At 37.9% G+C, this 12,849-nt stretch overlaps 1 protein-coding gene across 6 annotated transcripts in view; it reads right to left on the bottom strand.

The window, feature by feature from the left end:
- CEP63 (centrosomal protein 63) overlaps window positions 1-12,849 on the bottom strand; it is a 67,854-nt gene that overhangs the window by 35,336 nt on the left and 19,669 nt on the right. For all 6 annotated transcript variants that reach the window (XR_015239989.1, XM_086674333.1, XM_086674336.1 and 3 more), the window contains 3 exons: window positions 10,388-10,483; window positions 9,292-9,414; window positions 4,769-4,882 (listed from right to left, as the gene is read on the bottom strand). Coding sequence is in view for 5 of the 6 variants with exons in the window: in XM_086674333.1 (XP_086530459.1) it covers window positions 4,769-4,882; window positions 9,292-9,414; window positions 10,388-10,483 (333 nt within the window). In the remaining variant the exon portion in view is untranslated. The remainder of the gene's footprint in view (window positions 1-4,768; window positions 4,883-9,291; window positions 9,415-10,387; window positions 10,484-12,849) is intronic.

Below are 12,849 nucleotides of genomic sequence, written 5' to 3'. Positions count from 1 at the left end.
CCCTAATTTCAAACTGTACTACGAAGCTATAGTAACTAATGCAGTAAGATACCAGTATGAAAACAGACACATATATCAATGGAACAGAATAGAAACCAGAAGCAAACCCATGCTTATATGGTCAATTAATCTATGACAAAGGAGACAAGAACATACAAAGGGGAAAAACAGTCTCTTCAACAAATGATGGGAAAACTAGACAGCTACATGCACAAGAATGAAACTGGACCACTATCTTACACTTCGTACAAAAATTCAAAATAGATTAAAGACTTGTACATAAAAAGTGAAACCATAAAACTCCTCGAAGAAAACACAGGCAGTAAGCTCTGACATCAGTCTTAGCAATATTTTGTTGGACCAGTCTCCTGTGGCAAGGGCAACAAAAGCTAAAATATACAAATGGAATTACATCAAGCTAAAAACATTTTCCACAATAAAAGAAACCATAAACAAAACAAACAGGCAATCTGCTGAATGGGAGAAGATACTTGCAAGTCATACATATGATAAGGAGTTAAAATCCAAAATATATAAAGAACTTATACAACTTAATATCAAAAAACCAAACCTGATTTTAAAATGGGCAGAGGATGCCTGGGTGGCGCAGGCGGTTAAGCGTCCGACTTCAGCCAGGTCACGATCTCACGGTCCGTGAGTTCGAGCCCCGCGTCAGGCTCTGGGCTGATGGCTCAGAGCCTGGAGCCTGTTTCCGATTCTGTGTCTCCCTCTCTCTCTGCCCCTCCCCCATTCATGCTCTGTCTCTCTCTGTCCCAAAAAATAAATAAACGTTGAAAAAAAAAAAATTTTAAAATGGGCAGAGGAAAATAAATAAAATAAAATAAAATAAATAAAATAAAATAAAATAAAATAAAATAAAATAAAATAAAATAAAATCGAATAGTCATTTTTCCAAAGACATACAGATGGCCAACAGGCACATGAAAAGATGCTACACATCACTCTTCATCAGAGAAATGCAAATCAAAATCATAATGAAGTATCACATTACACCTGTCAGAGTGGCTAGTATCAAAAAGACAAGTATTACTGAGTGGAGAAAAGGGAGACGTTATACAATGCTGGTGGGAATATAAATTGGTGCAGCCACTACAGAAAAAAGTCTGAGGGCTCCTCAAAAAATTAAAAATAGAATTGCCATAGGATCCAGTAATTCCACTCCTGGGTCTTTAGCTGAAGAAAACAAAAATATCAACTCAAAGAGATGTATGTACCCTTATGTTCACTGCAGCACTGCTTGTAACAGCCAAGACATGGAAACAACCTAAGTGTCCATTAATAGATAAACAGGTAAAGAAGATGTGGGGTGTGTGCATACATATTCATATTCTATTATAATGCAATATTACTCTGTCATAAAAAAAAAATGAAATCTTACCACTGTGACAACATGAATAGACCTAGAGGCCATTATGCTAAGTGAAATAAGTCAGACAGAAAGACAAAAACTGTATGATTTCACTTATATGTGGAATCTAAAAACCAAGGATACATATTCCCACACACACATAACAATGTTTTCCTACTAAAGGTACATGACTGCAGTATATAACTGCAGATAAGCATAGTAAAAGTTGGAAGAAATTTATAACAACATGTAAATCATGGTAACTAACTCTCTAAAGGACAGAATTATGGGTTATTTTATTTACTTCTCATGTCATCCACATTTTCTCATTTTTCTAAAATGAACATGTATTATGTAACTTTAATAGCTGACCAGAAGAAAGAACTTGAACAAATAAATGACTCAAAGATTGAGAAGTTACTATGAACTCCACTTTTAAATGTTAAAAAATGGATAAGAAAAAAGTCTACATCAAGAGTTTTTAAAAACTTGGGGAAGTGTAGGTGTGATATCCATTTATCCAATCACCCAGATTTTCTCCCTTTATTGTTCAATGGTGATTCACATATCGCCAAAATGTAATGTGTCAACCTTGACTGGATTCCAATTTAAACATCCAACTGTAAAAAGACATAACTTCAGACAACCGGGTAGTCTAGTACTATGTAGTACTAGTATATTATACTACATAGTACATATACATAGTATATTATACTACAACTAGTACTATGTACATAGTACATATACATAGTATATATATTATACTACACAGTACATATACATAGTATATTATAGTACAACTAGTACTATGTAGTACTAGTATATTATAATTTTTTAAAGTCCTTATCTGTGGGGAAATATGACAATTTCTGTAATTTGCTTTGCAATATTCCAGCCAAAGATAAAAAAGTAGAGAAGGATGATGGGGCGCCTGGGTGGCGCAGTCGGTTGGGCGTCCGACTTCAGCCAGGTCACGATCTCGCGGTCCGTGAGTTCGAGCCCCGCGTCAGGCTCTGGGCTGATGGCTCAGAGCCTGGAGCCTGTTTCCGATTCTGTGTCTCCCTCTCTCTCTGCCCCTCCCCCGTTCATGCTCTGTCTCTCTCTGTCCCAAAAATAAATAAACGTTGAAAAAAAAAAAAAAATTTTAAAAAAAAGTAGAGAAGGATGAAATAAGACCAGCAAAATGAGCTGTTGTTCAATGGGTACAGAGCCTAATTTTGTAAGTGAGAAAAGTTTTAGAGACCTGTTACACAACTCTATGCATATAGTTAACATTACTATACCATACCCTTTAAAATCATTAACATGGTAAATTTTAAAGTGTTTTCTACCACAATTAAAAAAAAAAGACTGGCAAAATGATGGTAACCATCTAATGTTGGGTAACAACTATACAGAAATTCATTTAAAAGTTTTTTTCTTTTTTTTTAATGATGCTCCTGAATCACATGAAGATTTAATTTTGTTTAGCTTGCTAAGGAAGAAAGAGAAATATATTATCAGTAACATTTTTTGAGTTAAGCAGGCAGAGTATCAGAAGAATAATTCAAACACCCTTAGTAGGGAAAAGAAGTGCTGGCTTTTTTTTTTTTTTTCAACATTTATTTATTTTTGGGACAGAGAGAGACAGAGCATGAATGGGGGAGGGGCAGAGAGAGAGGGAGGCACAGAATCGGAAACAGGCTCCAGGCTCTGAGCCATCAGCCCAGAGCCTGACGCGGGGCTCGAACTCACGGACCGTGAGATCGTGACCTGGCTGAAGTCGGACGCTTAACCGACTGCACCACCCAGGCACCCCAGTGCTGGCTTTTTAAAGGCTTCTTCTTCTAGCCTAGCTGAATTACGGTAAATAAAAATCTCACTTTTACCAACAATGAGGTTTAATTATGCAGAGTAATCACAATAGTAATTTGAAAAAAGGATTTGCAATCAATAGTAAGCACACTCCACAGATGAGTAATTGAGAACTAAAAAGTAGGACGTGATTCTTTTTTTTTTTTTTTCAACTTGAAGGTTACAATTAGAATATAATAGGGGCACCCGGGTGGCTCAGTCGGTTAAATGTCCAACTTCAGCTCAGGTCATGATCTCGCAGTTTGTGGGTTCGAGCCCTGTGTCAGGCTCTGTGCTGCCAGCTCGGAGCCTGGAGGCTCTTCTGATTCTGTGTCTCCCTATCTCTCTGCTCCTCCCCTGGAGGAGCTCTGTCTCCCTCAAAAATAAATAAACATTAAAAAAAAAAAAGAATTTAATATCTTATAACTATTTATGTTTGCACAGTGCTTTAGCATTCAGGTAAAAAAAAACTCTGGTCTAGACATCCAGGATTTTATTGGCCCACTCTGACTGCATAGCTTGCTGCAGCCTAGTAAATAATTTTCCTCCTTGAGGTTGCTGGAGGCCCCTCGTGCCACCTGACGAGAGTTACTCACAGCACAGCATTCATGGTACTTTATCAGCCAGCTGTTATTTCAGGGGAATGATTAAAAGCCAAAACATTACTGAGACTTAAAGTAGAAAATAATGCAGACTTTTTTTTTAATATATTTTTTTAAGGTTTTCCTTCAGCTCTTGTAATTTCTCCAGTAATTCCCTTATTCTGTAAGATGGAGATAACTACCAACCTTGACAGATTATCAAATGAAAGAGATAACACAGAACAATATATTCCAGATAACTGCTTCTAGAAGAAGCACTGAGACTCTGTCTGGCACACAATGAATGGTCACAAATATTTACTCCCCTCTATGTTCATTTCCTTTTATGTTCTTGGTTTTTAATTGGAAAAGCATACAAAATGAGTGTATTCTAAGAAGCAATATCCCCAAATTAGGTAGCAATTTTTTAGTTCTGCTTAAGCCACCAGTTCATTTAAAAAAAGGTTTTTCCTACAGTTCTAAAAAGTATCTGTCACCACAAAGATACTTTTAGTTGGTATGCACATCAGTGCAGTATGAATCTCTTAGTATCTGTATGCAAACAGCAGCCGATCTGAGGCTCCCTGGCGGAGGCATCTCAGCCAAGGTACCCCAGCTATCAGAAACCGAGCGAGACACAGAAGTGGAGCCAAGGCAAGAGCCAGAAACAGCCAAACACCAAAGAAATGGAAAAGAAAACAGAAAGAACAGAGGTAGAGAGAGGGAGAAGGGGAAGGACAGAGGGGGAGAAAAAGGGAAGACCAAGATTAGGAGAATGACGTGAACGTGAGCATGTAGTGAGCAGGAGAACCAGACAGCCACAGAGTGAGAGGGCAAGAGAGCACAAGGGAGGGAGGGAGCAGGCAAAGGAGCATGTGGCACAAAGACGTGAGCAGATATGAGAGAGCACCCATGTACTGCGTTCAGCTAGTGCCAATGTCATCAAGACTTCTCCGCCTCTTTTTTTAAAATGGTTTAAACCTACCTGAATTATCTCTGATTGTTCTGCCAAAGCCTTCCTCTGTGCTTCCAGAGAAGATACCTGTTGCTGATAAATCAGGCGTTGCTTCTCCCAGTCCAGTGATTTCTGACGAAATTCCTGAAGAGGCAATTAAGGTACTTAACTTCTAAGTGCTTCTCCTTACTGTCATGCTTCCCAGATTCATTCTTACTTTAATTTTTCCCCTCGTCCCTGGGTATACACACACCTTACTCCCCAGCAGGAGCTCCATTACTCACTTAGCTGATAGAACTGGAGAGCAACACTAAATTCCTGACATACTGAGCCTCTGGAGATCTGTCTCTCTAAATTTAACACCCTAATGGTGAAGAGTATGAAGCACAGATGCTGAATACTGGGTCCACGATGGTTTTCACAGATTTGCTGCCACCTAAAGGTTGTTATCATTTTTTGTGATGTTCCTCAGAAAACTGATCTGAAGAGAACTAAAATTTCAAAATATGATTATGAGAAGATCCTGCTACCAATTCTTGATATCCAAACACAGAAACTGAACAGATCAAATAAATTTTCAGGCGAGTCCCTCTGTAGCCCAATTCTTCACAGTATCTGAAATTCAGGAACCAAATAGATTCCTAAAGCAGAATACCCTTTGATATACAGATTTTTACCATCTCAACAGAACTGCAAGAACTTGAATAACAATGGGAGATCTGTACTAAATTTTAACAGATATTTGTAACCCAAAGTGGAACAGTCAAAATTAATGATGGGTCACTACAAGTTGCATGAACAACAAAGAAGATGAGCCCAATATTTATGAAAATATGATTATGAAAATATGATTTATGATCATATAAAATATGAAATTATGAATTATGAAAATCAAAGGGATTTCTATCACTGTTATCTAGGACCCTCAACTCCAGAAGTCTCATGCTAACTTGGGGGTAATCACAGTTAACCAGCTTTCTGATAATCATTCATTCACTCATTCATTCATTCTCCTATATATGCCAGGGGCTATTCTAGGGATTGGGGATACAACAGTTAACAAAAACAAACAAAATCCTAGACCCATTGAATTGGCAATAGACAACACATTCACTGTATAATACATTACATGATAGTACCTATTTTAGAGAAAATGGAGCACACAGTGCTCAGAGTTGGGAGTTGCAATTTTAAAAAAAGGATGGCGACACTGAGTAACATTTAAATTCCCAGGGAGATAGGGATGAAGTCATACTATTCTGGGAAGATGGAAAGACAAGTACAAAGGTTGAACTGGTAGAAATGTCCTGGTATGTTTAAGGGCAAGCAACGAGGTATGGCTTGAATGGAGTAAAAGGAAAAGTAGGTAGAGAAAGGTCAGTTAACAAGGAGCAAGACTGTGTAGGTCATCAGGATCACTTCAGCTTTTGAGAGAAGCTACTAGAAGGTTTTTTGTAGAGGAGAGGACATGATTTGACATAATTACAACAGAATCATTCTGGCTGTGTGGAGAAAAGAGAAGTCGAGGGTGACTCCAAGGTTTTAGGCTTGAGAAGTTGAGGAATGGAGTTGCCATTAACTGAAACAGGAATGGTGTTGGTAGATGGGGAAGAGAAAACCAGTATGAAGTGTGACACAGCTTTAGGTATCAAGGTGGAGATGTGAAACAGCTGAAACAGGCAGTTGGAAAAATTATTCTGTAGCAAAAAGGACAGGTTAAGGCTGGATATATAAAAGTGGGAATTATCAACATATATACAGTGCTAAAAACTACAAGACTGGATGATATCACCAAGGGAGGGAGCATGGATAGAAAAAAGAAGAGGTCCAATGACACTACCCTAGGGTATTCCAATGGTAAAAGGTTGGGGATCAAAAGAGATTGAGAGGACTGGTTAACAAGGTAGGAGAAAGCCCAGGAAAGTATGGCTGTTCTCTAAGTCAAATCAAGGAACTATTTTCAGGTACAAGTCATTGGTGACCTCCAAGTAAATAGCTTCTGCAGAGTTGAGGGGGCAAAAGCCTTATTGAGCGAGTGCAAGAAAAATGGACAATGAGGAACTGGAGACCAGTACAGATGCCTAAAGTAGTTTAGTTATAAAATGAAGGAAAATGGGTGCCTGGGTGGCTCAGTCAGTTAAGCATCTGATTTCAGCTCAGGTCACAGATGATTTCAAAAGTTCGAGCCCCGCGTTGGGCTCTGTGCTTACAGCTCAGAGCCTGAAGCCTGCTTCAGATTCTGTGTCTCCCTCTGTCTCTGCCCCTACCCTGCTTGCCCTCTCTCTCAAAAACAAACATTTTTAAAAAATGAAGAAAAAAATGGGGCAGCATCCAGAGAAAGAGAGGTCAAAAGAGGATTTAAGAGGGGAGAAATCTGGATGGTGTTGGAAATATCCAGTATGAAGGAAGGGAGGATGAAGAAGAGAGAAGAATCGCTGGAGCCATGTCTTGGGTAAGGATCGGGGAGAGTATGGGCAGTTCCACCAGCAAGAAGGCAAAGTATATGGGCACAGATGCAAATAGGTGGGAAGATATAGTGTCAGAAGTCTGTGAAAATCTCTTCTTATTGCTTCTATTTTCTCAATGAAATGGAAAGCAAGATCATCACCCAAATATAAGAATGTGGAAAAAAGTGTCGAAAGTTTGAGAAAAGAGAAAGTATGAAATAGTCATTATGGAAAGTAGCAGAGTGAAGGGAAATATAGTATGTTTCTGGGTAGCATTGGGACTTATTTGAGGAAGTGACCATGAATTTAAAATGAGGCCAGTCAGCATGATTATGTTTTTCTCCAGCCACGGTCTACCACACATGGCAAGTAGAGACTGGGCAGAAAGCTGGATTTAACTAGAGTTATGGTTTTGCCAAGCAAATATGATGAAGTAAGAGAGGGACACAGGAGCTGAAGGGGAATATAAGGAATGTTACCATGGAATTGAAGCTGGGTAATGACTGACACATGAAGGCATGAGATAGGTATGCAGCAGTGAAAAGGTGGCAGAGTTCAATCACTTGGGGATGGAATCAAGTGACTATTGAGAGTCAAGGGACTAGAGGAAGTGAGCTAAAAAGAGAAGGATGGTAGTCAAAGAATGAAATGCTTAAAAATGTGATTCCAGGAGGGTTGCAAGTTTGGTCATGACGATACCTAAGGAACAGTAGCGGGAATGGGTGGATGAGATAAGGAGGAGATCAATTTGTCCATGGAGGAAAGAACAACAAGGAATTCAAAGACCAGAGTCATATAAGTATCATCCTTGTAGATACTGAAACCTTTAAGAATTATGGTAAGTGTATTGTTGGAGACAGTGACAGTGTCCTGGAAGCTGAAACCTCTAAGCTAGGGAAATAACCCAAGGATCAGAAGATGACGACTTTGGTTGTATGTATATTGGTAGGGGATACAGGCTGAAGACATGAAGATCAAAGATGGGGTCTTAAGGTAGAAAAGAGAATGGTCAGGAAGTGGTAATGAGGAACAAGAGGAAGATGAGGAGTCTGGGGAGAAAAACCTCAGGTATCGCTGAAGATGCCTAGAAAGGAAGCAGTATCTGCATAGTCCTCTGAGTCTAGGCTCCTCGAATGTATAAAAATATTATGATGTAAAAGAACACTAAATATAGAAATTACAATTCTAAATAGTAATAATGGTATTTGTGGGTGACAGATGCTCTGAGAAAATTGTAACTAATCATAGAGAGATGTTGAACAATACTTCTCAAATTACAAACACCCAGGGGAGCTAGATAAAATGCAGATTCCTAGGCCCCACATCATACTACTGGAGCAGAATCTCTGACAGCCTAAAGAGGACTCTGGTGATTCTTGGTACATTGGAGGACCAATGGCATAGACAGAGGAGGGGAGAGGCAGATACCACGGAAAAGAGTGACAGCCTCATGCTGTTTCTTCCTTCACTCTTGGCAGTGTTAACTCACCACCTCCCTTAGGTCCTCTGGGAATCAACATACACAATAACCAGAGTTACTCTGCCTTAATAAAAAGAAAGTTAGCAAAGAAGGGAGTAAATGGCTTACTACATCTAAATGGGAACTGAGGATAAGCAATCTGATATGCACAGTACTCTGTACAAAAAGCCAAGTACTTTCAACATTTACTAACCCCTATTCTAAATAAGACAAGGACACTGCCCATGGAGGACTGGTAGTGACTGGTGGTCAATGTTTCTCAATATTGGCATTTTGGGGACAGTAACCCTTCCTGTGTAGTGTGGCCCTGGGCATGTTTAGAATCCCTAGTCCCTGTCCCCTGAACACCAGCTTCACTCCCAGTCATTTGGACAACTAAAGTAATGTGTCTGTACATTTCCAAATGCCCTCAAAGGGTGGTAGTGCCCCACTGGAAACTACTGATAGGTAATAACCCCATTAACCACAGAAGACCAGGTGATGACAGGATGTACCTCTGAAATAGCTCCACGCCAGTCCTGGAGACGGCAGAAAACAAGGTTCAGAACTAGTACCATTTCTAGAAAGAGCACCTTCCTACAGGAAGTCTGCCAACCACTATGAAGAAATTATTACCATGAACATACCTCTATTTTTCCAGTTAACCTCTCAATTTCAGATCGATCTTCCCTGTGATTTTTGGTGTTTCCTCTGAAGTCTCTTATATGCTTTTTCTGTAGTCTTTCATAGCTTCTTTTCAGTCTGCCTAACTGTAGACACAGTTATTTCTAGACTTAAAATTTAAGAATTTGTAAACAGTCATGGTGGAACAAATTGGTATTATGAAAGCAAGAGCAGTGCTAAACAGGACTATTGAAAATAGACTGAGCGTGTTAGATTTGCAAATTAAATACAAATGACTCAAACTTGCATATAAAAAATAAACACTAGAACAGAAAGATATTGCATCAAAGAAAAAATCAAGGGAAAAATATTTTTTAAACAAAACTTTAATTTTTATTACAATAGCCTTGCACTTAAGGACCCCATAAACCACACCCATGATAAAAGCAGTAAATAAAAATTCTTTTTTCTTTTCTCTAGACCTGTGGTTCTTGAGTCATTCTCCTGTGGAACACTGATACTCAGTAAGCAGGAGAGGAATGCTTTGGAACTAAATAAAGATAAAAGCAGGTTGTTGTTGTTTTTTCCTAATCTGGAGAATAACATTGAGTTGCTACAATTTTTACTTTTGTTATTTATCCCAAAATGCTTTTGAAAACTTTGGATTCTTCATTATTTAAAATCTAGCTGATTTAACTCAACATTGAGTTAATTAGCAACATTGAGTTGCTACAATTTTTACTTTTCTTATTTATCCCAAAATGCTTTGAAAACTTTGGATTCTCCATTATTTAAAATCTAGCTGATTTAACTCAAACATTAAAATTTTTTACGTAAGTTCTTGGTATCAATATTTTATAGTATTATACAAAAACGGCTTTATTTCTTTCAGGTACTCAACTGAGAAACACATTTTAGAATCCCTGTTTAGATAGCACCAAACATATAATTAGACAAGACTCTATGCCTGAATTTAAAAACAAAGAAATAAATTTCTAACCCTATACCTCCCAGAGAATATATACACTTCTCGTTTTATGAAGTCCAAACAGGCCCGTTAACAAAATTCTAAGGGTTAAAGAGAGAATTATGCAACATATAATATAATTAAAATCTTACTTCTTCATGTAGTTTCTTTAACTCCTGCTTATAGTCCATGGCCATCTCTTGTTTAACTTTTTCATGTTCTTCTACTTGTTGACGCAACATTACAACCTAGAAGCCAAAAGGTGTAGTATTTTTCATTATTGGCATTGAAACAATATCCTTGAGGGGCGCCTGGGTGGCGCAGTTGGTTAAGCGTCCGACTTCAGCCAGGTCACGATCTCGCGGTCCGTGAGTTCGAGCCCCGCGTCGGGCTCTGGGCTGATGGCTCAGAGCCTGGAGCCTGTTTCCGATTCTGTGTCTCCCTCTCTCTCTGCTCCTCCCCCGTTCATGCTCTGTCTCTCTCTGTCCCAAAAATAAATAAAAAACGTTGAAAAAAAATTAAAAAAAAAAAAAAAGAAATATCCTTGAAACCTTAAAACAGGAAATAACCTTTGCACTTACCCGTAAAAACAAGTTCTCAAATGTATATGGTAATACCCCACTTCTCAGGAAATCAAACATCTAATTACTTAAAAATCCATAACGCTGACAAAAAATGGAAAACAGAACCTTTCTAAAATTTCTAGATTTACATGAAAACTTGCTCTGTTTGACTTATTCTCCCCAACATCTTTTATTTAAAAAAAACTCATGAAAAAATTAAGAGATACAAGGTTGTAAAAACCTTGGAAACTAAGAATATTGAACAAAAATCAGTAAGACTTCAAGAAAAAGTTATAGAAATCAAAGTGCAGAATAGTCATGTTAGATGGAAAGACAGTAGGAGGCTTGAACCTGCTTTACCATTTACCCCACTTCAAAGAAATCAGTTCCAGCAACCAGAGTAAGGGCATTATCCCAACCATTTTTCAATGGCTTGATACCAGCCACAGCTAGTTATCAGCCCTCACCTCCATCAATACCCATCAGTCTCTCTCTACATCTCTCCATAACCAGTTAGAATTTCATCTATTAATTAGTGAGGAGGGAGAGGGAGAATGGGGAACAGGAGGTAATAATCACAATATAGTAAGTTAAAAAACAAAGTAAACAGGGGTGCCTGGGTGGCTTAGTTGGTTAAGCATCCAACTTCAGCTCAGATCATGTTCTCATGGTTCGTGGGTCTGAGCCCCACATCGGGCTCCACGCTGAAAGCACGGAGCCTGCTTGGGATTCTCTCTCCCTTTCTCTGCCCCTACCCCACTTGTGCTTTTTCTCTCTCTCCCTCTTTCAAAAATAAATAAACAATAAAAAAAAAAAGCAAACAAAACAATTATATCTTAAAAGTTCTCATCACCCATTTATATGTGGAATCTAAAAAACAAAACAAAACAAATAAACAAATTCATAAATATAGAGAACTGGTAGTTGCCAGGTGAGGAAGGCAGGGGGATGGGCAAAATCGGCGAAGGGAATTAAGAGCTACAAACTTACAATTATAAAATAAACCAGAAGGATGAAAAGTACAGCATACAGAATATAGTCAATAATACTATAATAACTTTGTATGGTGACAAATGGTAACTACACTTATCATGGTGAGCATTTTGTAATGTGTAGATCGTTATGTTGTATACCTACAACTAATATAATATTGTATGTATTAATTTAAAATAAAATAAGATAAAAATACTGATCACCAAATGCCTCAGAGATTCATATCCTAATAGGCAGTATCAATAAAGGAGAAAATAGAGGCATCTAAATATTTGGGGGAAAAAAGTTCTCATCACAAACACAAAAATTTTGTAAGCACGTATGGTGACACATGTCAGCTAGACTTATCGTGGTGATCACTTCAGAATATATATAACTACTGAATCGTTACATTGTACACCTGAAATCAATATAATGTTTTATCTTAATTAAAAAAAACAGAAACAAAATTCTTTTAAGAACAATTCAATTTTGCTGCATCTTTATAAACACCAAATAATTGAGTTTAATTATTTGTATCCAGTTGGACAATTTGTATCTTTTAATTAGGCCATTTTATGCAATTACATTTAATGGACCTGCAAGGATCCCCCCACTATCTGAAAGCCTTCCTATGAAACCTGTGTTCACAAGCCAAGATGGCATAAAGCAAAGAAGCAATGATCACTTCATAAAAGTAAAAACCCTCTTCAGCTTTTTCAGTTAGCAAAGACAGGTACTAACTTAAGTCTTTTGAAAAGCAGAAGTGGTGTAAGGTGAACCTTCAGATAGCAGGAGAAACCTTAAATCTATCATTTATTAAGTACAATGTGTACTTAATAAGCACTATGATCCTTTTTCTCTCCTTTCCTGCCTTCTTTGGAAATGGTAACTTCTGATCATTTCATTATTCTCTCTCTAGTAGCTTGGAAAATATATACTCTATTAATATATCAATATATACTTTTAATAGTTCTCTCGAGATTAAAACAACAAATCCAGTGTTAGTCATTTTACCAATGCCCAGGCAACCCAAGGACTACAGAAATATTTTAATTCCATTTATCCCCCAACCAGAC

Source organism: Puma concolor, chromosome C2 (assembly GCF_028749965.1).
Source record: "Puma concolor isolate L17-30 chromosome C2, mPumCon1.1.hap2, whole genome shotgun sequence".
Classification (NCBI taxonomy): domain Eukaryota; kingdom Metazoa; phylum Chordata; class Mammalia; order Carnivora; family Felidae; genus Puma; species Puma concolor.
This window is presented reverse-complemented; position numbering and strand designations above follow the sequence as displayed.